The sequence below is a fragment of the Lycium ferocissimum genome, chromosome 1, assembly GCF_029784015.1.
Source record: "Lycium ferocissimum isolate CSIRO_LF1 chromosome 1, AGI_CSIRO_Lferr_CH_V1, whole genome shotgun sequence".
NCBI lineage: Eukaryota > Viridiplantae > Streptophyta > Magnoliopsida > Solanales > Solanaceae > Lycium > Lycium ferocissimum.
In genome coordinates, this window is record NC_081342.1 from 5702076 (window position 1) to 5725734 (window position 23659).

Sequence of the window (23659 nt, forward strand, 5' to 3'; positions counted from 1 at the left end):
GGATGAGATATGTATAGTTGAAATTGACATATATGAACGAACTTATGTAGTTATGTATAATTGTATAAATTATGAGGTTGATGCTAAAAAATTAAGAAGATTGAAGTTCCAATTGCCATTAACTCATTAATGCAAACTTAATGAATTCTGGGTTTCCTTTTCCAAAGTAATCATCAACATCCACAAGATTAAAACATGATAGGGTCATTTTAACTATCACGCAGTCATTTGTTTACTATATATGATATGAAATTTCATAATGTAAGGAGTTTTGAACACTATCACAGAGTTTCACTCGGAGGAGTTTCGAACTTCGGCGTATTTCATGGAGTTATCTTGTGTTTTAGCCAGAAATATTTTGATTCGAATTTTATGTTTGTATTAAAAGGCGGCAGTTTGAAATTGTGATTGAGTTTCAAGTAGCAGTACAAAAAGTGGCTATTTGTTGATTTCTTCCAACTTTACTTTATTACCAAGGGTTGTGGTGGGATTGGTGGATCCCTCCACCTTAATGAGGTCTCAAATTCGATCCTATGAATAGAGAAAGCTTCCGTAGGTAGAGCTTTCCCTTTAATGTGTCCTATGCGATCTGAATATGGATTAATCTATCGGCCAGTGAATTCCTGATATCATATTATTAGATTTAAAAAAGTGAATTTTTACGTCAATAAGAAAAGAATCTGCTGAAGTCCACGCCATTATGGTCATGTGAATCCTGGCGCTTGGCTAGTGCAAGTTCCACAAAAGCAAATGGCCAAATGATCCTAGGCAATGGACTATGGGCTCTTACTAGAAAGCTCTCTCGATTTTTTTTAGAGTCAATTTGACTAATCCTTTAAGCTAAATTCTATTAGATTAATTTAATATTTTAAAAGTAAAATTTAAATATTTTAAAACTACAGGAAAAATACTATAAATTGCAATTCTTTTCATATCAATATGATGAAAAGATATATCATAAAATGTTGATCAAAGTTCAAATAGTTCGACCTTTGAAAAGCCAAACGTGAAAAGTATTTTGAAACAGAGGAAATATGTCTCAACAGGGAACGTTAATATTCAGTTTTAACTGGTTTCACCTCTTTACAAGGTGATAACACCGATGAATTTCTTAAGCAATTGAGTTCCAACTTATAGCTCCATCTACTCTAAATTATTGTGTGTCTATTTTGTTTTCAACCCCCACTTTCTTTATGGGTTGCACATACAGTCTCACACTTCTTTTTATTGGGTGTGACAAGATTTCGTATACAAAACAAAACTTTTAAAAGAACATCACCAAATTTTATTTCCTTTTGTTAAAGAACATAACCAAGTTACAGAAGAAAAAATAAAATAGCAACTATGAACTAACCAGAACTCGTCTCCTTAATTCAAGAGAGTTGCTAAAGTTGTAACTCATAAAACATTTTCACCATTTGCTCAAAAACTAGGCAGTCCATTTGAACTGTGCTCGAAGATGCTTGATCACTTTCTTATCCAATTGGAAACCTTTGACAAGAACATCCTCAAGAATTGGTGGATTTGACCCAAAGAGTTGATAAGCAATCATATGCACTCCAGGATTTTGGCTGTTGAAACAACTCAAATGCGTTGCGTTGGTGGTTCCCAAATTGTATTGAATGTGAATCATACTTTGTGGGATCACAAAAACATCCCCTGGATTCAAGATTTTCGCGAATAGCCTCGATTTGAAGGGATTCCCTGGATCAGGAACAACAAATGCAACATAGATAGTCCCTTCCATTACGAGTATTAGCTCAGTTGCTCGAGGGTGAATATGAGGTGAGACTAGTCCAAACGGTTCAAGATCAGCACGAACAATGGAAATACCAAGAGTGTTGAGCCCTGGCATTCGAGCTACATTTAATATATTCACAGCAAAGCCAAGATTTGTTGGTGTTGGCCTTCCACTTTCATTGAAACCTGAAGCAAAAAAATCATTTGCAGTGGCTAGCTTTGGGTCTTTGCAGAACTTTCCATTCACAAATACTGCACATGATTGGAACAGAACAAGATTAGGAACATAACTTAGACATAGATTTAGCTTTGAATCAAACAATTTAGAGAAGAATCTCAGTTCAATGTGAAAAACTATTTATACAATCAGATCACACATAATGTAATTACAGGTAAATCTCAATGACAAACATTAATTGGTAACAGTGGAAATAGGAAAAATAAAAGGAAATGGCAATGAACAACTTCTATAGCTAAACAACAAAAAACCGTTGCTAATCAGGAACAGATGTAGCTTGATATTACCGGGTTCATTTGAAACCAGTAATTTCGACGGAGAGCCTAAATTTGTGTGAAAAATCCACTAAAGTTGCAACAAATAGTAGATGTGAACTCATAACTTTAGAATATAATAGGTTCAATGCTAAAAACCTTAGAGGTTGAACTCATAAAGCTTCAAGTTCTGGATCATGCTCTGTTGCTATTTAACGATTATCAAAAAATCCTACCAGCTACGGTCTATTTAGTGAAAGGTTAATGACAGACTTTGTAACTAATTCCTGTATGTTTTTGAGGTGATTAGTGTATATAAGTTAAATACTAAAGAGAAATTGCTGAAGTCATTATTTAGAAAAGGGAAAAGAAAATTAAAGATCGATGAGTGAGTTACCAGAATGGTTGGAATCTTGAACTGCAACGCATAGATCCTGAAGAGGGTCAAGATCATAGGCAGAAACTGAGGAAGAAAAGCAAGCAGTGATGACTATAGTAATTACTACAATCAAGAAGGCCTTTGTCATTTTGTTATGATATTTGGCTACTAATCACAATCCACTTAAGAGATCCTGGGATTATTTGTAGCAGAAATCTGACTCATGAAGTTGGATTATACTAGTAGTAGTACAGCAAAAGCAGTCAACGTCAACTTTCAAGAATATAATACTCTTGATTTCCTTTTTATGTTTTCAAGAAAGTGGTCAACATCACCGTGTCTTTTCCGCACGATATAGATTTTTCTTCTTCATAATCTACTTTTGTGGCTTGAAAAGAATAACGAAATGGGCAGTAGGTAGTATGACTTCAGAGACACAAAAATATTTTGCTAACAAAAATTGTTTTAGTGACTTAGTACAATGTTCTTGTCAGATTCTACATGTGTCATGTGATCACTTTAGCCAAAGTTTTTATAATAAAATTATTGAATATAACGTGATTCGCAGAAAATTATCGATAAATATTGTTGAATATCCAACAACCAAGATCATAATATGTTTGAATTGTCATAACCAGTACGTATGGCATAGTAATGGACACATAACACACAATCTTCTGCCTTTATCAGTAGGAAAACAGGAGTCCTCTTTACCTAATAAATTAAGGGAAAAGGAGAAATTTTATTTTCTACGAGCCACAACTAGCACGTGGCAGACAATACTTGTGTGAGATTCCATTTGTATTTCGCCAAGTGGATCCGGATCCCACTCTCAAGCAATTCCATCATTTATTTAAGACAATTTAAATTCGTCAATTACTTTCAAGAAAAAAAAAAAAAAGAAGAACGGGACAGAAAGTTAAAAATATCATTAACCTTGATAAATAAATAATTTTTTGACATTATTTCTATGAAACCCAGCAACAAAAACAATCATAAAGATGAAATTTTGAGTTAGGTAAAGCATGGGATTTCGTTTTTAGCTAGGCAAAGCATGTTATTCAAGGATATCCATGTGCTCCGGCTGTTTCATTGTGATTTTCTTTTATGACAATGCCAAAACCCTAGAATAAGAAAATAACTGACAAGCCTAAATGGAGAACATTCTTAAAAGATACAATTTTGGGCCATTTATGCCCCTTCCATTATGAAAGTTAACCATATATCCTTTCTTTGACAGAAATCCCCAAATTAATTCAAATAATCCGATTTCACAAAAAATAACCCACTCTTATATTTTATCCGTCTCGACCCGCCTCCCAAGCTCCATCTCCGACCAACCACTTCTCCCATTCCCTTTCCCACCACCACCGACGGCTGCCGCCACATCTTCACTACCTGTTATCGCTACTACAAAGTCCGACAATTTGATCACAACACGAACATTTGCAGTATTCTCCGGCAAGCTCCATGGATTCCGGACTGCTGGCTATTTTGTGGTTCTAATTTTGCACCATTTTGGTTTTTCTCCGGCGAGTCTCACCTTTTCCGGCGTTCATTTATTTATGCTCTGTTTTGACATTATCAGATAAAGAAGAATGGGTTATTTTAGGAGGTGGGTCGGGGCGGCCAAATATTGAACTCGGTTATTTTTTGTGTAATCTAGTTATTTGAATACAAATGAAGGATATATTTGTTAACTTTCATAACGGCAGAGTTATAAATGACCCAAAATTGTAACGAAGGATAATCTTAGTCATTAAAATAAAGTAATGGGATATTTTTGATCCATTTTCCCTAAATTGATGTCATATCTAGATCTTACATGACAGTTAAAAAAAAAACAAAAAGATAGTTTTACTTCGACATGATCTAAGATTACTTATGAAAGCCTAATACGGAGCAAAACAGTAAAATATACATATATCTAGCTGGATTTTCAATTACTTATCCTTTAGAAGCCACCGACAGAGCTATCTGGATTATAAATTTGGAAAAAAAGAATTTTAGGTGAGGTAGCCCCCACTAGCTCTCATCAATTTAATATCCAGCTTTTAATTTGTTGCAGCAATGATTATGTTTATCACATGAAATGCCATGGACATGGCCCCTCTAAGTGAAGATTTTGGTATAGGGGTAGGTGATCTAGTCCATTACATTTATGGTTATTAGCAAGTGTCGAAAATGTCTCAATCATTTAGAGAATGGAGCAGCGCAAACATGTAAATTTGGTGCTCAATATGGTGTGTAATTAGTGAAAAGAGGTAGCCTTTCATTGCAGATTTAGGCCATTTCGGTATAGTCGACGATACTAGCTCGAGTCTTCAAGATGGTCACGAAATTAATTTTCAAGGTAGGGGTCCAGGTCAAACCCCTCGCCACCCAAAGGCGGAGTTAATTAAAAAAGGATGGTCAAGAAATGCTAAATGTCTCGGTGGCCAGTGCTACCTCCAAGTGTGTTGATGGGAGGTAACAGGTATCATATAATACTTGAGGCGCATAACAAGTTAGCCTAAAGAACACCTCATCAACAAAATAAAAAAAGGAAGCAAATGTCTCGACTCTCATGGATAATTGGTAGAACATGGTACAAGGTAATAGTTCAAGGTCATTTTCCATTAGCTTTCCAAATAAATGTATTTTTTCATTACAGCAATTTGGTCTTTTATTAGGACCAAAAATGATTTTATTTAACCATCCAAACATATTATTATTACATGATTAGACATCCTCCAAGTTCAGGAGCTTATGTTTTAGGTATGAAATCCAGTGTGACTCATGCTCATGTTGCTTCTGACCTTCTTGCAAGTTTGGTGCTGGTTCCATGGCAATGTTGTCATTCATATGCTGCATATCATGCTCTTCTTGCTCAAAGTCTGGTGGTGCTGGTTCCATGGCTATGTGATCTTTCCTGTTTGGCTGATTAGTGACAGAATTAAGCTCATGTTTGGTATGTTGGTAGTGTTGATCAGCAAATGAAAAGGTGGTAAGGACCATTAGTCCAAGGGACATGACTAGCAAGCATTTGGAGGTGTACATCTTTGCAATGCTATTGTGTTTGTTAAACTAAGTTCAGTGTGATCTTTTTTTTTATAGTTTCTTGCCTTTACAGGAACATGAAATGTGTGTGATATTTTGTTTCCTCATATTAGGGAAGCATTATATGGATGTGAGAACCATTAGGCGTAAGGACGGAAAATACTTATTCACAACCAGAGTTTACACCAAATTACCATGCAATTTAACCATATGAGTCACAATTTAAGTGAGAGTACGCACCACTTAACCATGGTAAGTGATAAAAGTTTATATTCAAGACGCATAAAAGTTTATATTCAAGACGCATCCCTTACCTCCATATACTTGGTGTAAACACCAGTTTGAGAAAATTTTGTCTGCACAAAGACTATAGTAGAGCTTTATTGAGAAAACTCAAAAGAAAAGTTTCCTATGATAATTATTGAGAAAATAACTAGAGCTTAAGAAATCGTAGGGCATTCTTGGTATATATTAAGAAATACTGACTAAACTTTGAAATATCAATGCACCAACCCATAGTTATCCACAATGATTTTGTTGTTACTAAAATTTCAAAGTTGTGGCCAGAGACCAGTAGTATGACTTTTCCTTTGATAGCTCAATATTGACTATAGATACTTATTAAAAAACAGAACAAAACAAAGACTATGGTTATGAGAGCAGCACGTGTTTAAAAAACATTTTTTTGCGCGGATTGCCCTTCTTTTGGGTGTTCTTTAAATTTTGCCCCTCATATTTAGCCTTTAAATTACCCTCATATTATTTGGTCTTTAATTTTTGCCCTTCGCATTGCAACTCGAGCGTTCGAGCAAAAAATCATGAGGTTTTGAGTTCGAAGCCTCTCGCTCAAGCATAAATTAAAAAAAAAATTGCAAGGTAAAATTTGGGTCGCGTGTATGCGGACCAAGATACACTTGTTATGAATTACCAAATTTATGCCGGACCAGATACCATACCTTATCGGGCGATTTAAGCATAAGTATGCGGTCCAGTATAACTTTGGTAATTCCTTAACAAGTTTATGCCGGTGGGGGCATACTTTTAATGGTCAAACTTTTATGCCGGACCGTAAGAAACTGAAGGAATTACCAAAATTATGCGGACCCTAAGCATACTTATGCCAAGTTCTGCCCATAAGGCATAAGTATGTCTTGATCCCAAGACATAACTTTGATAATTCCTTAATAAGTTTATGCCGTAAAAGGGGGGCATACTTTTAATGGGCAAACTTTTATGCCGAACCCAAAGATAAACTTGTGAAGGAATTATCAAAGTTACGGACCCGCATACTTATGCCGAGTCCGCCCATACAAGGCATAAGACATGCGTGATCCTAAGATAACTTTGGTAATTCCTTCACAAGTGTATGGGTGGGGGCATAAGCGAAATTTAAACTCGCCTTGCGAATTTTTTTTAAAATTTTGACCGTGTAGGAGTTCGAACCCTGGAACCCACAGAGTTTTAGCGAAGGGGCGGCAAAATTTAAAGATTTCAAATATGAGGGGCAAAATTTAAAGACCACCCCAAGAGAAGGGCAATTCGCAGAATTGCCCTTTAGAAAATAACTCTCACCAATTATCAGTGATTTCACTCTTGCAAGTTTTATGGAAATGCATTCAAAAGAAGAGATTCATCAAAGGAAGAAACCTTTGTTTCCAAAAAATTCATGCACTATGTGAATTTTAGCATGTGATTAAAACTTAAAAATGAGTGCCGCTACGATAGCACAGGTGAAATTGCATGTCACTCAAAGAAACTGGAAGCTACTTGCATTTTCATTTCTCATAACTTGCACATGATACTCCTAAGGAGATCAGAAGCAGAAAGGAACATGATACACATGACATGAGAATTTGGCTAGCAGTTTTACACAAACTCAATATGATACACGAGCAACTTGACTAGCAGTTTACACATCATAATTTCAAAATGAAATTAAAATCACAACAGCAAAGCCCTAACTAAATAACCAAACCCCCCAAAAGTGCATAATTATTATCGAACATTTATTCAGTAAGAAGTTATTTGACAAGCTCTCTTGCAGCTCAATCGTCATTGAAGTCTCCTAGATTGATTTCTTGTCCTTGAGAAAGTATGTTCATCTCCTACCTCGACTGTGTTGGACTGAGAATTGCCATTCTTAGAAAACTGTGTGGCAGCTGCTCGAGCACCAGCTATTGCAGCAACAAGATTTTCAGATCGGTTTACCTCAGATGTACTGGAGCTACTTAGGGAAGAAGCAAGGGATCCTGGTTTCAAAGAGAACAGATCTCGTGGATTTGGAAGGGGAAATTTTACAGGGAGTGGGGGCGCAACTGGAGAAATACCTCGGATTGCAGCTTCATATATCTAGAGAACAAATTCAAATGGGAAAGTTAGAGATGCAACATAACAATAAAATGAGCTTAAATGAGGATCAGCTTCAATTGGAAATGTGTCTAAAAGCATATATAACGGGGAAAGACAATAAAGTTTCTCAAATCTTAATACCTTTCTTTCTAAGTTATAAACACCTTGGAAGCCTCGCATCTCAAATGGTATGATAAGTTTCTGCATGATTTAAAAGGAAAATAATAATTCTTTTGCGGGAGATAATACGAAGATAAAAGATAATGCCTCCCAAATAACCAAAGTACCTGTGGCTGCTCACAAAGCCAGCAAAACTTTGTTTGCCCCTCTAGCCTCACCTGCAAGCAAAAAGCATCAAAATAAAATAAGAACATATATCAAACAACAACACCGAAATACTTGAGAAATAAACTACATCAATTTCTTGAGAATCTGGTACTGAGAAATAAACTGCATCAATGCATATGAAATAAGGGACTTGAAGCTCACCCCTTCTGGAATCTGATCCCAGTTGACTAGCTCGTCACATGTGACACATCCAACTACTTCAACACAACCTGTACAAACGAAAAGTTTTAAAAGATTTTCGAATGAAAATCAAGTACAAGTAATCTCAACATTAAAGAAAACATAAAAGTGATCTCAACTAAACTCAAAATGCAGATGCAAAAATCTGGACAGAAACATGTCTCTGCCAATTTCAGATTTATCTGACTAAAATTGGTGAACTTAGTACGACATAAGAAAGAAAAAACCATGCAAATGCATTTAATGAGGGTGACTAGATACCACATGGTTCATAACTATCAATTGTGGAAAAGAAAAAGAAAATTCCCATATTATATCCGACAAAAATTAGCACCGGATATCAAAGAGAAGCTTCTAAGGCGGAATGAAGTACATAACGACACCCCAATGATGAGTAAGTTAAAAACTGGAACTAATTGCCAGAATCATGTCAGCCATAAAATAAGTTGTCATTATGTTTGTACCCCTCAAGCATGAGTTCTAAATAGGATATTGACCTGCACTTCAATGGTCTGTTTAAGAAAATAAGATATCTTAAGTATAGGAATCTTATCCAACTTTTTGTTCCACTCAAAGTAATTTTAGTTGCAAACCAGAGGAAAAGAATTAATTATCTTGCAAAATTATGTTGCAAGGAATTAGTCACCTAGAAGTCTTGAGGTTGGATAATGCTCGGGAAACTTGAGATCCGTTATGCCATTCACTGCATAGATTTCCCGGTAGAAGTCCTCCATTGCTTTGATAGTTTCTGGTTCTGGGATCTTACTAGCAGCATGAATCCAAAGTCGACCTTCATGAAAGAAAGAAAAACATTATAATTAGTTAAGAAAAACATTATAATTAGTTGATCAGGAAATGAATTCCAATAAGAAACAGGAAATTGTAAGATTAATCGTACAAGTAAGTGAGAAAGGGATAGTAGAGATACCCTCTTGTAGTACTGCGTGCTGAAACTAAATTGGAGTGAACACGATCATTAAAAGAGAGAGCAATGGAGGAAATTAAGGAAAACAGAATCCTAATCCCTTTATTTTGATCTACATATTTGGCAAGATCAAAAAGATTTCGTGAATCTGAAAGGAAAAGGTGACTTTTCATTTATTCTTGAATTAGACGGAAAATCGCTGGCAAACGATTACTTGAATGTAGGTCATGAAATAGGATTATCAAAATGAAAAATGGTTCAATCCATGCATTCTCGAATTAGAGAGTGAAATTTTTGGTGAACAACAACTTAGATGTAGGTCATAAAATAGGATTTCGTTGCTGAATCTAAATAACTGCTGCCCACTACTAAATATATTTTGATTTCCTCGGACATTTCTTCCCTTTTCTTTGGGAAAATGAAAATATGATAGAACTATTGGTGGCTTTTCAAGGAAAATAAAATTTTCAATGGGCGTAGTGTAGTGTGAAATTCTCACAAGCAATCAACACATTGCGTTTTACATAGAACCTTAGTAAAACTTCAATTCATATTTCCGAGAATATATATATATATATATATATATATATATATATATATATATATATATATATATATATATATAGGTCATGTGTCCCAAGAATACCCCACCGTTAGGAATACATCCGTTTGAATATTAAAATGTGAAGCAAGTAAGGCTAGACGTGGCTATGCAACCTATACACTACCACTAGCTTCAGTGATTGAGCAGATACTTTTGGCTTTCATCTCACCTACTTTTAGCCATGCACTGCACGTTAAAAGTTGCTCGACTCTTGACCCTCTGAAGCAAGAGCCTTTACTAGTCAAAAATGTCCCTCATCCGTCCCATTGGGCGCAGGTGGTTCTAATGCCTAGACAACATATTCTCTCTCACTTTTATTCTCCGTTAAGTCTCCTGGTGACTTTCTCTAAAATTGCCTATTGACTTAATCCTTAAGTTGTGGGGACTCTTCATTTGTGGTGCCGCACCGGTGTCGACATGACACTAGTATGGCTGTGGGATCGTACAGGATCAGGCCAATCAAAATTGGGCACTTTGACCACAAACTAAGCAGATATTAGAGATAAGATTTGGAATTTTGATTTCTCAAAGACAGCAGCTACTGTAGATTATGGCTACCTACAACTTGAAAATTAAACATTGAGTTATTGCACTCTACAAGCTACATGTAATTTTTCCACATAATGTCTCATAACTTAGGCATATTTTTATAGCTCTATTTTTAGATAAAGCTGGATGCCCCCACATGTATCCGTACCTGGATCTGTATTCTCGAATCTTAAATTTTGATCATGAAGGATCTAATATTTATCCACACCCGAGTCCGAGCGACTTAGCTTAATCCTACTGTATGGCCGCATCATAATCAAATATGTATACTGTGATCATTGGACTTCATTTAATGGGAGGATGATGACAACTGAAATTAGGAAAGCATTTGAAGAAGTGGCAAAACTTCCAGTCAATAGAACTTTCCTGATTCAGCTGATGCACAGAGAACTAAAAGATATATCTCGTTCCAACACTACCGCGTTGCACATATATTTTGGAAATCACCTTGATGAAATAATGAAGTGATATTCGACTTACAACCAAAAAAAAAAAAAAAAAAAACGAAAAGATAGAACAAGTTTTTCAGTTGTATGAGTTCTGTGGAGTTGCAATAAAGCAGGTTGGGAGGTTAGCTCTTGCCCAAAGGATGAGAAGATGCATGTATAGCACTGACATCCAAACCATTGAAGGGTAATGTGTCAGCAAAATCACTCTGGAGAACTAGGATGTTTAGCCATTCTCTACTTAGAATAGTCCACAACAAATAGTTCCAATTATAAGATCCACCTACCAAAAATTACCAAGGACTTTTAACAAAAGGCTGAGACTATGGCGGTCCACATGGCAGGGTTAGAGATTGGAAATTTTGCAGCCATGTCGATGGTGCTTTAGAGAGTAAAAGCATGAAGAACAAAAGAGAATGCCTTAAAAGAGTAAAAGCATGAAGAACAAAAGAGAATGTTGATCTCATTTTATGGGCTGTATATGGACAAGGACAATTATGAGAAGGTCCGTGTGACATTAAGGGGATGGAGGAGGACGGGAGCCCGGAGTGCAAATCTTACATCTTTATGGTTTTATTACAATTCTTCTTTTGTCTTTGTTGAGAAAAGGTAAGGTATTTTTATAACAAAATTACCAAGATTGTGCACATTACATGGATATATACAGAAACCAAAGCATCGTCTAGCTATGCAGGGAACAAACTTCTAACATTCGTCCATTTTGTGTAGAACATTAATTTACTCCAATAATACAAAAGATGGAGATGTAAGTTCTATAGTTGCAGAAATGTTTCAATCTTCTAATCATCTATTGTTTCTCTCTTTCCAAATCACCCCGATTATACAAAGGGAAAATACAGCGTAAAGACCTACTGTCTTCAGAACAACTAGTCCTTTCTAACATTTATAAGCTGAACGACAACGTAAACCAACAAATGCCTCACCTCTCTTCTAAACTCGACTTATGTGGGTAGATGTAGCCACAGAAATCAACCGGTACCCAAGACGAAAGTACTTCTAAGTCCTACTTGTGATACATATTAGATGCAAAGTTGTAATGGAGTTAGTGTAATTCTATTTCTGTTCTGTCTTACAGTACCTTCTTGGTACTAGCCTAATGAAATTATCTATACCTTATCAAAAGAAGCATGACAGATATTACTCCCTCTGTCCCAATTTATGTGGTACCATTTAACTAGGCACAGAGTTTAAGAAAAAAATGAAGACTTTTGAAATTTGTGGTGCAAAGCAAGTCTTAGATACTTGTGTGGTTGCAAATTAGTTAAATTGTTTTTTTAAATATGGAAAGGTGACATAGGAGGAGTAGATAACTATGAAGCTAAAACTTCATGTACAAGCTCTAGTTTTAGGAATATTTCATGCCTATCCTACTCTACATTCTTTTTTTGGTTAGTCACAGAGAGTCTTTTAAAAGCGCATTGATTCCTTATGGCATAAAAAAGGTAAATATGTTATACCCTGTATACTTGATATAAACAATATGAAATCACACAAAAAAAAAAAATCTTCTATACCATTAGATTTCTAGCCACAAAGCAAGGGATTTTACACATCATCACAATCAAAAATTTACTTCCCAAAGGGTGATTTTACTAAATTTAGGCAAAAAATTGTACTGTAGCTTTTACTGATATCAGTGATGAACCAGATAAAAACTGCATCTTTCCCAGTTTAGGCTAACAAAGAAGCAAACAGTAAAGCTGTTATAAAGCTTACAACTTTTAACACCCCCCCCCCCCCCCCACGCCTCCCTCCCAAAGCTTCTTCTGCATAGTGAACAAGCAAGCAATAAAAACAATTAAATAAAAAGGAAACTCAAGAATTAACAAAAGGGTACCTAATTCAACTAGTCTACTAGACAATTGGATAAAGTTTACAACTTTACAACCCCACTCCCCTCTCATGCATAGTGAAAAACCAAGAAACAGAAAGGAAAAAAAAAACAAAAGGAACTCAAGAATTAACAAAAGGGTACCTAATTCACTACAAAATAACAACAAAATTGAACTCATAAATTTTTTTTAAAAAAAAGTTACCTCTAATAGGGGAAGGCCAAGATCTTCCTTCAATGCGTTTAATACCATAAACAAGCAAAGAAGCCCAAGGCTGATGCATTGTCAGACATGGATTTCTGTAATTTACATCACCTCTATTCCTACTTCCCATCTCTTCTGATCTTTGCTTTTTGATTAATCAGTAAAGAGAATGGAATTTTATGTCTACTTTTGTGTTCTTGCCCTATGTGAAAAGCACGTGAATCAGTAACTTAAACTGCAGTCTGAGATGCACAGAGTTTAAGTGTTGTAATAATAGTACAACTATGAATAGGTCAACTAGTTATTGGTGTAGCTTCTTTTATTTTTATTTATTGATAACTTACTTTTCTAGTAAAACAGGAAAAAAAGAAAAAGAAAAAAAAAAACTAACCAATTACACATAGGATGAAAAGGGGTGAGGCAATGGTAAAACAAATCCCAGCACTCTGGTAAATATATCAAATTATACTATTTTATCATGATTAAATTAAAAAAAAAAATTGAATGCATATTAATAAATTAGAGTGTGAGTTTAGACATATATCATGCATCCATTAAATAGATACATATATATCGGATCAGAGTGAGTTCTTACCAGTAAAATGATAGCTTATCTACCCAAAATTTATAAACTTTTTATTTTTATTTTACTTATCACTCTTAGTAAAAACTATTCATGTGTTGTTGCACATGTATTTCACTTGATTTTGAGGAGTATATTATTTTAAAAATATCTTATGAAACAAATGTTGTGTCAATAATTTAATATGATTTCATATTTTTTGAATTTGTAAATTTTAAAAGGTATTTAATTAAATATTACTAACTTTACACAATGCAAATAAGAAATGAATTTTTATAAGTGCAATAAATTCTAATAAGATATTTGGCTATCACGCTAGAAGTAGCTAAGAGGTGTAAAGAAGAAATCAGCTGCCATATTAATTCCTATTTTTTCTTGAATTTATTATTACGTTGACATGTTGATATGTAAACCAATTAGTACTAATTTACTTCTTCGTAATGTGATTTATATCTTTGTATGAATTCATGCAATCTACGATTTCAATATTGAAATTGGATTTAATTAATTGGTTCGTCCTGTAGGACTCCTGTATCTTTTATCGCTTTAGATTCTCGACTCAAAAAGATGACAAACATATATCTAACTTTTCTACAAAAAATTCTTAATCAAATGGTCCAAGACTTAAGATGTTGAGCAATAAGTATGATTCTAGCGGTATGCATTCAAATATGTAGTTATAAGTAAATTAAAATTCAATTGTTATGCAATAATATAATTTAAGAATTGTTTGGTTTAAGGAATAAGAAAGTTTAATCTTTGTATAAACTTTTGTGTTACTTACATAATATTATCTATTGCAATTTATGACTGTTTCTATTACAGATCTTTCTACTTCAAGTGTCAGAGACTTCTAGATGCAATTCAAAGCATTGATTCCTTTGATCCACCATGCAGAGAAGCTCTGGAGATTATAATAATATTGGGTAGTATGGAGTAGATTAATTTTGAGCCAATAATAATTTAAGGAGAGCAATTTCTACTTGGAGTTCTTAGCTAAACAACAAAACAAGAGTAGCATGATGCAAATCGAATATAACTTAAACAGACAAATAATTAATGATTGACCATTTCACATGTTTCACACTTACCCAAATAGAATTAAGACTAGGATTTTTGTTTCCCCTACCATTTCGGACCTTCGGCATAAACAGAAACTCATTTATTAGGCTTCTTGGTAACACAATTAATCCTAGTAGTATATATAGAACCATAGCGGAGTAATAAAAAACTCATTTTACACAAAAAAAAGGTACATAGAGTTGCCATGGCGTCAACCAAAAATAATTCTACAAATGAGTTCCCAATTAGTTCATCTAACAAGGGTACGAAGTATTTGCATCCACTAGATAATTTTCAGTCCTTGAAGATTAGTGACGTGACAGAAGCTAAAAAGGGTACACAGAATTTGCAGCCACTTGACAATTTTCACTCTTTGAAGATTAGTGATGTAACAGAAACTAAAGAATATAAAAGGTTGGCGGCTAAGGATAATGTGTTGTTCGATTTCGGGAATGATTATGGATTTTGGGAGCATCTTCACTCATTGGAGAATTTTCCTCCACACAAACAACATTCTAAGTCGTTGGGAGAAGTGGCACGTTATAGCGGCTCACAAACAATGGGAAAAGATGCAGATGATTTAAGTGAAGATGTCTACAAGTTGTCTTCTGTAGAAGACATGCTCAATCAGTTTAAGCAACAAGATCTTATTTGATTAGAGGGGTATCCAGGATCTAGAGTTAACGGATTTCAAAGTGAATGTTATTTTATTTACATTTTGTTTTTGCATATGCATACATAATTTTGTCATATAGACGATTCCGATTTGTTTGGGATTGAGACATGATTGTTGTTGTTGTTTTATGCATATCTATATGATTTGAGCAAAAATTAATAGAAGTGAATTTTATTTAGATTTACATTTTAAGTTTTTGCATATGTATACATCATTTTATCATATAACCGACCCTGACTTGTTTGGAATTGAAATGTGATTATTGTCACGGTATGCATATATATATGATTTGAGGAAAAAATTATGAAAGGGAATTTAATTTAGATTTACATTTTAATTTTTTGCATATGTATACAACATGATTTGAGTAAAAAATACTGATAGTGAATTTAATTTAGATTTACATTTTAAGTTTTTGCATATGTATACATAATTTTACCATATAGTCGATCCCCATTTGTTTGTGATCGTGGCGTGGTTGTTGTTGTATGCACATATACATGATTTGAGCAAAAATATAAGTGACTTTAATTTAGATTTACATTTGAATTTTTTTGCATATGTATACATAATTTCATTATAGTCGATCCCGATTTGTTTGGGATTGAGACGCGATTGTTGTTACTGTATGCATATATAAATGATTTGAGCAACAAAAAAAAATGAAAGTAAATTTAATTTAGATTTGCATTTTAATTTTTTGCATATGTATACATAATTTTGTTATATATATAGCCAATCCCGACTTGTTTGGAATTGAGACGTGATTGTTGTTGTATGCATATATATTCGTAATTTAAGCAAAAAAACTGATGATTATAAGTTGAACCCGTAGAACTGAGTCATAATTTCATGTTCTTGTTAGTATCACTAATTAATTGTTTCCGTTTCGAATCGAGTTACCAATGTACTAGATTATTTGCACATTCTTATTCCTCGGGGCTTAATAAAGGTTTTGGAGGAATTGAGATCTCTTCTTTAAACTTACAATTTTAATAGAAGAAAATAGCCTTTTCAGCTCTTTTGTATATAAAAATGAAAATTTCTTGTAAAAAAGACATAAAACTGAAAACAAATTTGCAATGGACTCCAAACCATTTCTTAAAGGTTTTGGGAGCCCAATCTAGTCTAAACTTCAGAAGATAGAAAGAGAATAATTAAGCCAATTATGTGAATTTAACAATATGTTTCCAGTATTGGAAAAAAGAAATTTCTAAAGAAGGTTGGGTTATGGTTTAACGCGTCCATCCCCACCCTGGTAGAAGAGCATGTTTTCACAAATTTAAAAAAAAAAAAAACATTTTCAAATAATAAGGGGTCGTTTAGTAGAGACAAGTTATTCATGTATTAAATCTTGCATAAATAATATTAAGTTCGGTAGTTAATCAGAGGTAAGTTATTTCATGTATAAAATTAATACGGTGTTTGATTTGTAATTTAGAAACCGACATAATTAATAAATGTACAAGTCATGAGGAAATCTATATATTATTATATGCATTAGAAGATGAAATAACTAATATATTTTTTCGTCCTGCTCACTCTTATACCTTTTTTCACTTTAGATCCTTAACATAAAAATTTGATAAAATATTTCTAGTAGTATGATCCGTAATCAAATGGTCCAAAAGTTGAGATGTTGAGGAATTCAGTAGCATGATTCTAGCGTTATGCATTCTAATATTAAAATTCAATTGTTATATACTACGATAATGCTATAGTTTAAGGATTGTTTGGTTTAAGGAATGAGAAATTTTAATTTTTGTATAACTTTTGTGTTACTACGTACGTTGGGGTTCCAGCATAAAAATCTTATATTACTAATATATCCTCCACATAATTAATACACTTTTTTATTAATACCAATATAACTTATTTAAAAAGAATTTCTATTACAGTGAATATCAGAAAAGGAGGCAGTAAAAATGAACTCACATAATTGTGTGGGAAAGCCCACCAATGCTATCAACTTGTAAGTATTGGCAAATGACACATGTATAATTGAAAAGCTTATATGGAGATCTATTTATATTTTATACGAGATAAAATGCGGAATAGGAATATAATGCATATACTAACAATAACATGAAAGGTATCTCAAGAGATAAAATTCCTTAAACAAAATAGTTTCACATAATAATTTGTTATCCATTATTGTACACAGCATAATGGTCACTATCATATTTTCTTGTACTATAATATTGCCATAACTACATCATATACCACCAAATTATCATACTTTACTGCGAAGTCTTTTTTTGTTAAGATTTGACTTGTGACGCCTAAAAATTAACCTACTGCCTACTTGTCTCTAATGAAGATTTTCTTTCGTACAATTTTTTTAACAAAGGTTGACAATGACTCCAGCAGCCTCAGAGTTTACTAAGACTATGTCTTGTCGATGACGAAATTGTTACTCAATAAATATGTAAAGTTAATTATATATAGGAGGAACTTAGTTTCTCCGATGAAGATCGAGAACAAAGAAAAGGAGCAAAAGAAGAACAAAGAAAAATTATCATTAAAGGTTGTGGTAGAATGATAAGCATTTTTTTTTTCATCTTTACTTACAGTGGCAGAGCCAGAATTTTCATTCAGGGGGTTCAAAAATTCTAAAAGGTAAATACACGAAGAAGTCAGGGGGTTCAACATCTACTATATATACATAACAAAATAATTTTAACTTTGAAAATACACTGTAATTTTTCGTCGAGAGATGAATCCCCTGGAGCCAATGTGGCTCCGCCCTTGTTTACTTAGATGTCTCGAGTTTAAGCCTTAAGAATGTAATTGCATGCTTTTACAGTTTGTTTGAATGATTATTACTTACTGTATTGTATTGTCTTGTTACTTTAAATTTGATATTTATTTTTATTTATATTTAATTGTATTATATCGTATTATCAAATTTGTTGTTATGTAACAATAAAAATATCATTTTGTGTAATGACCAGTTTAACATAATCGCATTGCTACCTTATTTTTTCTCATATTGCATTTATTTTTATTATTTAATAGTCTTATTTTTCTCTTTACCTACCCTATTATGACGTATAATAGCTCTATTCCTATTTTTTATTTGTAATATTATAATTTATTCTTCAAATAATTGGTGCCTGCATTATGAAACGATGAAAAATGATGCAATCTATGCAAATATTATATTCATTAAAATAATATTGTGTGATACAATATAAAATGATAAAAACCATCAAAACAAGAGCTTAGTAACACGAGTTTTATCCAAAATGCAACTTTCCGCGAATCGAATTAATCCGGTCACAAAACGAATACGAAACACGATTTGAAAAACCAAAAAATGAAAAAATAAGTGGTCAACGACTACTCTTGGAAGTCTTGTTTCTTAATTCTCACACATAAGCTTAAATGTCGCACACTGACCTCCTCCTGCTTTATGACATTTTATCTGATTATTTCATCGGAGTCTTCCTTTGCTCAATTTCTAATAGGAGTTCTTATCTAAACAACAAAAGATGAGTAGCATGATACAAATCGAATCTAACTTAAACAGATAAATAATAATTCACAATTTGACATGGTTCACACTTACCTAAGGTGCTTTTTAACTATTTAACTTATTTACGTAATAGGCGCTTGAGAACATACTACGTTTTAAAAATAATAATAATGTGTCTAATAGGAACACTTTATTATGTGTACAGGTGCTCAATTAGAACAAGTCTTAGTTTAAGTGTCTAAATGGAATTTACTGGTAAGTTTAAAGGCATGTCTATGTATTAAGCAAAAAAAAAAAAACATTAATGTGTAATACTCTCTCCGTCCTTTTTTATTTGTCATGTATTGACTTGGCTCGGCTATTAAGGAGTTAGTAATAGAATGAAAAGTTTACTGTATTATTCCTAATTATTGCTAAGTAATTTAATGATTGAAATCAATAAAATAACAACAACAAAAACAACAACATACCCAGTTGGATCCCACAATGTGGGGTCTGAGGAGGGTAAAGTGTACGCAGATCTTACCCCCACCTTGGAAGGTAAGGAGGTCAATTTTCGAAAGACTACTCAAAAGAAAACAAGGAAAACAAGGGAAAAGAGTCAGATACGGACAAGCAAATCAAAACCATGTGAAAATGAGAAATAGCAAGAGCAACGAAATCATGATAAAATAGCAAAGATAGACAAGACCAACACATAGAAGCAAGATAAAAATACTCCTAATACGAGAAAGAAAACCTCGCGGCCCCCCACTAGCCCTCTACCCTGATACTCGACCTCCACCCCCTCCTATCACCGGTCATGTCCTTGGTAAGCTGGAGTAACGCCATGTCCTTCCGAATCACCTCTCCCTGTGCCTTATTTGGCCTACCCCTCCTCTCTCTTCGTGCCCACCACCGCCATCCTCTCACACTCCTCCTGCGCATCGGGCCGCATCTCCGCCGCACGTGGCCGAACCACCTCAACCTCCCTTCTCGCATCTTATCCACCACAGGGGCCACACCCACCTTATCCCGAATCACTTCATTCTGAATCCTATCTCTCCTGGTATGCCCGCACATCCATCTCGCCCTACCTTCATCTTCTAGACATGCGCTTTCTTAACTGGCCAGCATTCCGTCCCATACAACATAGCCCGTCTAACCACCGCTTTGTAGAACTTTCCCTTTAGAATAGGCGGCACCTTCTTATCATACAACACCCCCGATGCGAGCTTCCATTTCATCCATCCCGCTCAATTACGATGTGTGACATCGTCGTCAATCTCGCCAGTCCCTTGGATGATCGACCCCAGGTACTTGAAACTTTCTTTCTTCGGGATGACCGAGTATCCCCGCACTTCCTCGTCCTCTACTGGACTCCCATTACTAAACTTGCACTCTAAGTACTCTGTCTTAGTCCTGCTCAACTTGAAACCCTTCGACTCCAGAGTGTGTCACCAAACCTCCAGTTTCGCGTTAACACCACTCCGCGACTCGTCAATAAGCACAATGTCATCCACAAAAAACATGCACCACGATACCTCTCCTTGAATGTGGCTTGTCAGAGCGTCCATTACCACAGCAAACAGAAATGGGCTAAGCGCGGACCCCTGGTGCAGGCCCATCGTGACTGGAAAGTGTTCCGAGTCACCTCCAACCGTCCTCACCCGGGTTTTGGCTCCATCATACATGTCCTTAATCGCTCTAATGTATGCTACAGGAACACCTCTAGCTTCCAGACATCTCCACAAAGACTCGCTGGGACTTTGTCGTAAGCCTTCTCAAGGTCGACAAACACCGTGTGCAAGTCGCCTTTCTTATCCCTATCCGCTCCACCAACCTCCTCACCAGGTAAATGGCTTCTGTAGTCGAACGCCCCGGCATGAATCCAAACTGGTTCTCCGAAATAGAAACTAACTTCCTCATCCTCGCTTTCACCACTCTCTCCCAAACTTTCATCGTATGGCTCAACAGCTTGATACCCCTATAGTTGTTGCAGTTCTGAATATCCCCTTTGTTTTTATATAACGGGATCATGGTGCTCCATCTCCACTCTTCAGGCATCTCCGCCTTCCTAAAAATAACATTCAACAACCGCATAAGCCACTCCAAGCCTCCCCTACCCACATTCTTTCAAAATTCTACCGGTATTTCATCCGGGCCCGCCGCCGCCCTCCCCCGCTCATCTTCCGCATAACCCCCTCGACCTCTTCAACCTTGACCCGCCCGCAAGATCCAAAATTGCGCGCTCTCGAGAGCTCCACCGCCTAAAACGATGTTCCGGTCCCCCTCTCCGTTCAGGAGTTTATGAAAGTAGGATTGCCATATTCGTCTAATAAGGGCATCCTCCATAAAAACTTCCCCTCCCTCGTCTTTGATACACTTCACTTGATCCAGGTCCCGAGCCTTCCTCTCCCTCACTCTGGCTAGCCTTTACAACTTCTTGTCCCCCTCTTTTTCCCCCAAATCTTCATACAAGCGTCCAAAAGCAGCCGTCTTAGTCGCCGTAACCGCTAACTTCGCCTCCTTCCTCGCCTTCTTATACAACTCCCTGTTAGTCCTCTTCTCTTTCTCGTTTGTGCTCTCTACTAGCTTTAGATACGCTGCTTTCTTAGCTTTCACTTTACCTTGTACCTCTCTGTTCCACCACCAGTCCCCTTGTGTACGCGCAGTAACCCACGAGACCCCTAGCACCTCTCTTGCCGCTTCCCCCGGTGTTAGCAGCCGTCGTAGTCCACATACTACTCACATCCCCGCTACTCCTCCAAGCTCCCAACGCCCTCAACTGCTCCCCCAGCTCTTGGGCATTGTCCTTGTTTAAAGCATCCCATCTAATCTTCGGCTGACCCGATACAACCCTCTTTCTCTTTTTCCTTTTTATCTCCAGGTCCATAACCAAGAGCCTATGTTGGGTCGTGAGATTCTCGCTCGGGATAACCTTGCAGTCCGTGCATAAACGTCTATCGCACTTACGGGAGAGTAAGTAATCAATTTGGGTCTTGGCCCTCGTACCTGAAAGGTGACCAAGTGCTCTTCCCTCTTCTAAAAACTAGAGTTTGCTATCACCAAATCGAAAGCTCTCACGAAATCCAACAGTGTCGTACCTCTCTCATTTCTATCCCCAAACCCGAAGCCTCCCTGCACATCATCGTATCCCCTAGCCGACGTCCCGATGTGACCATTAAAATCACCACCAAGAAAAAGCTTTTCTGAGTGCGGAAAACCCCGCACAACCTCGTCCAAATCCTCCCAGAATCACCTTTTGATCTCCCGCTTGGCCCCCGCGGTGCGTAAGCACTAACCACGTTTAAAGTATACCCTCTAACTACTATCTTAATAGTCATCAGCCTATCACTCACCCTCCTGACCCCTACCACAAGATCACGGAGCTCTCTATCAACTAGAATGCCAACTCTGTTCTTGCCCTTTGGGCCTCCTGAAAACCACAACTTAAACGCATCTACATCCCGAGCCCTATCTCCCACCCATCTAGACTCCTGGACACATGTTATGTTGATCTTCCTCTTCTCAAGAATCTTCGCCAACTCTATAGACTTCCCCCGTCACAGGTGCCAATGTTCCAGACCCAATTCTCACCTAGTCGCTCCCTTTCCGCCCTTAACCCTCTTCCTACCTCCCCACCCCTCCTCCCTCCCCGAGGACACGACCTTACTCTACCATCATCCACCGCAGCCACTATAATAAAGGTCGAGCTAAGGTGGCGCCAACACTATACAAACAGAAAATAGAACTACAGGGAGTAGAAATACATGAATAACTTCGTTAAAACGATGGAACACCAGAGAAATTAACTAACTATAGCCGGAGGTACCAACTCCAGGCTGGACAGAACCTGAAATAGTTGCTAAGTAGTGCTTCGCACGTCGCTAAAACACTCGTCATCGGGTCGCCCGTGCCGAGTTCCGTTCACCGGCGATCGTTCGCTCGGTTTCCACCTGTAATGCGGGACCAAAAGAAAACCAAAAAGAAGGGGAAAAGAAAAGAGAAGGCTATGGGGAGGAGTGAAACCACCCAAACCCTAGAATGGTGGTATGGGTCTGCAGTGGTTGTGGAAAGCAGTAGAAGGAGGAGAGGAGAGGAAGAGAGAGAGAAACTAAGCCGTGGGAGAAAAGGATAGGGAGAGAGAGGAGGAGAGAGAGAGGAGAGGAGAGAGAGAGAGAGAGTCGCCAACTTACACCGGGGCGATCTCCGTGGTCGTTGGCCGTCGAAAAATAAGAGGTCAGGTCAGATGATGTTACCGTTGGGTGAAGAGAGAGGAGAGAGAAGAGAGAGGAGAGAGCCCACTGATAATGTCATTGCCGATTGAAATCAATAAAATATACTTTAAAAATTGTGCATCCACTATGACTTCCTTGAACTTGTCAACCCAAATAATGAGGGTAAAATAGGTATGAAATGGTAAGTTATCGCAAAGAAGCTCTGAAGATTATAATAATATTGAGCAATTATGGAGTAGATTAATTTTGAGCCGATAATAATCTAAGGAGAGCAATTTTTACTTGGAGTTCTTATCTAAACAATAAAACAAAAGTAGCATGATGCAAGCCGAATATAACTTAAACAGACAAATAATGAATGATTGACAATTTCACATGTTCCACAGTTACCCAAGTAGAATTAAGACTAGCATTCTTGTTTCCCTTATCATTTCGGACCTTCGGACTTCGACATAAGGGGAAACTCATTTATTGGGCTTCTTGGTAACACAATCCTAATAGTATATATAGAAAAAACTCCATTTTTACACAA

The 23659-nt window shown here is 36.1% G+C and overlaps 2 protein-coding genes and 1 long non-coding RNA gene across 3 annotated transcripts; 1 reads left to right on the forward strand and 2 right to left on the reverse strand.

The window, feature by feature from the left end:
- Window positions 1-1262: 1262 nt before the first annotated feature.
- Window positions 1263-2901, reverse strand: LOC132031872 (germin-like protein subfamily 1 member 17). Its single transcript, XM_059421773.1, has 2 exons — window positions 2630-2901; window positions 1263-1992 (listed from the first exon to the last, which is right to left on the reverse strand). Exons 1-2 carry the CDS (start codon window positions 2757-2759, stop codon window positions 1430-1432), a joined length of 693 nt encoding a protein of 230 aa, XP_059277756.1. The 5' UTR covers window positions 2760-2901; the 3' UTR covers window positions 1263-1429.
- A 1702-nt stretch (window positions 2902-4603) lies between these two features.
- Window positions 4604-5681, forward strand: LOC132068137 (uncharacterized). Its single transcript, XR_009417321.1, has 2 exons — window positions 4604-4865; window positions 4933-5681. It is a non-coding gene; the product is annotated as an uncharacterized LOC132068137 (long non-coding RNA).
- A 1716-nt stretch (window positions 5682-7397) lies between these two features.
- On the reverse strand, window positions 7398-13387 carry LOC132032180 (uncharacterized). Its single transcript, XM_059421966.1, has 6 exons — window positions 13109-13387; window positions 9174-9317; window positions 8489-8556; window positions 8287-8337; window positions 8141-8200; window positions 7398-7999 (listed from the first exon to the last, which is right to left on the reverse strand). Exons 1-6 carry the CDS (start codon window positions 13236-13238, stop codon window positions 7703-7705), a joined length of 750 nt encoding a protein of 249 aa, XP_059277949.1. The 5' UTR covers window positions 13239-13387; the 3' UTR covers window positions 7398-7702.
- Window positions 13388-23659: the final 10272 nt, after the last annotated feature.

Bases quoted from the DNA above. Each gene is read 5' to 3' on its own strand.
- LOC132032180 (XM_059421966.1), bottom strand. From the start codon at position 13,238: ATGGGAAGTAGGAATAGAGGTGATGTAAATTACAGAAATCCATGTCTG. The intron at 8,338-8,488 runs GTGAGCTTCAAG...TTTTGCTTGCAG, and splicing joins GGGATCAGATTCCAGAAGGG to GTGAGGCTAGAGGGGCAAAC. The intron at 8,000-8,140 runs GTATTAAGATTT...TTTGTTCTCTAG, and splicing joins TTTATAACTTAGAAAGAAAG to ATATATGAAGCTGCAATCCG.
- LOC132031872 (XM_059421773.1), bottom strand. From the start codon at position 2,759: ATGACAAAGGCCTTCTTGATTGTAGTAATTACTATAGTCATCACTGCT. The intron at 1,993-2,629 runs GTAACTCACTCA...AATCATGTGCAG, and splicing joins TCAAGATTCCAACCATTCTG to TATTTGTGAATGGAAAGTTC.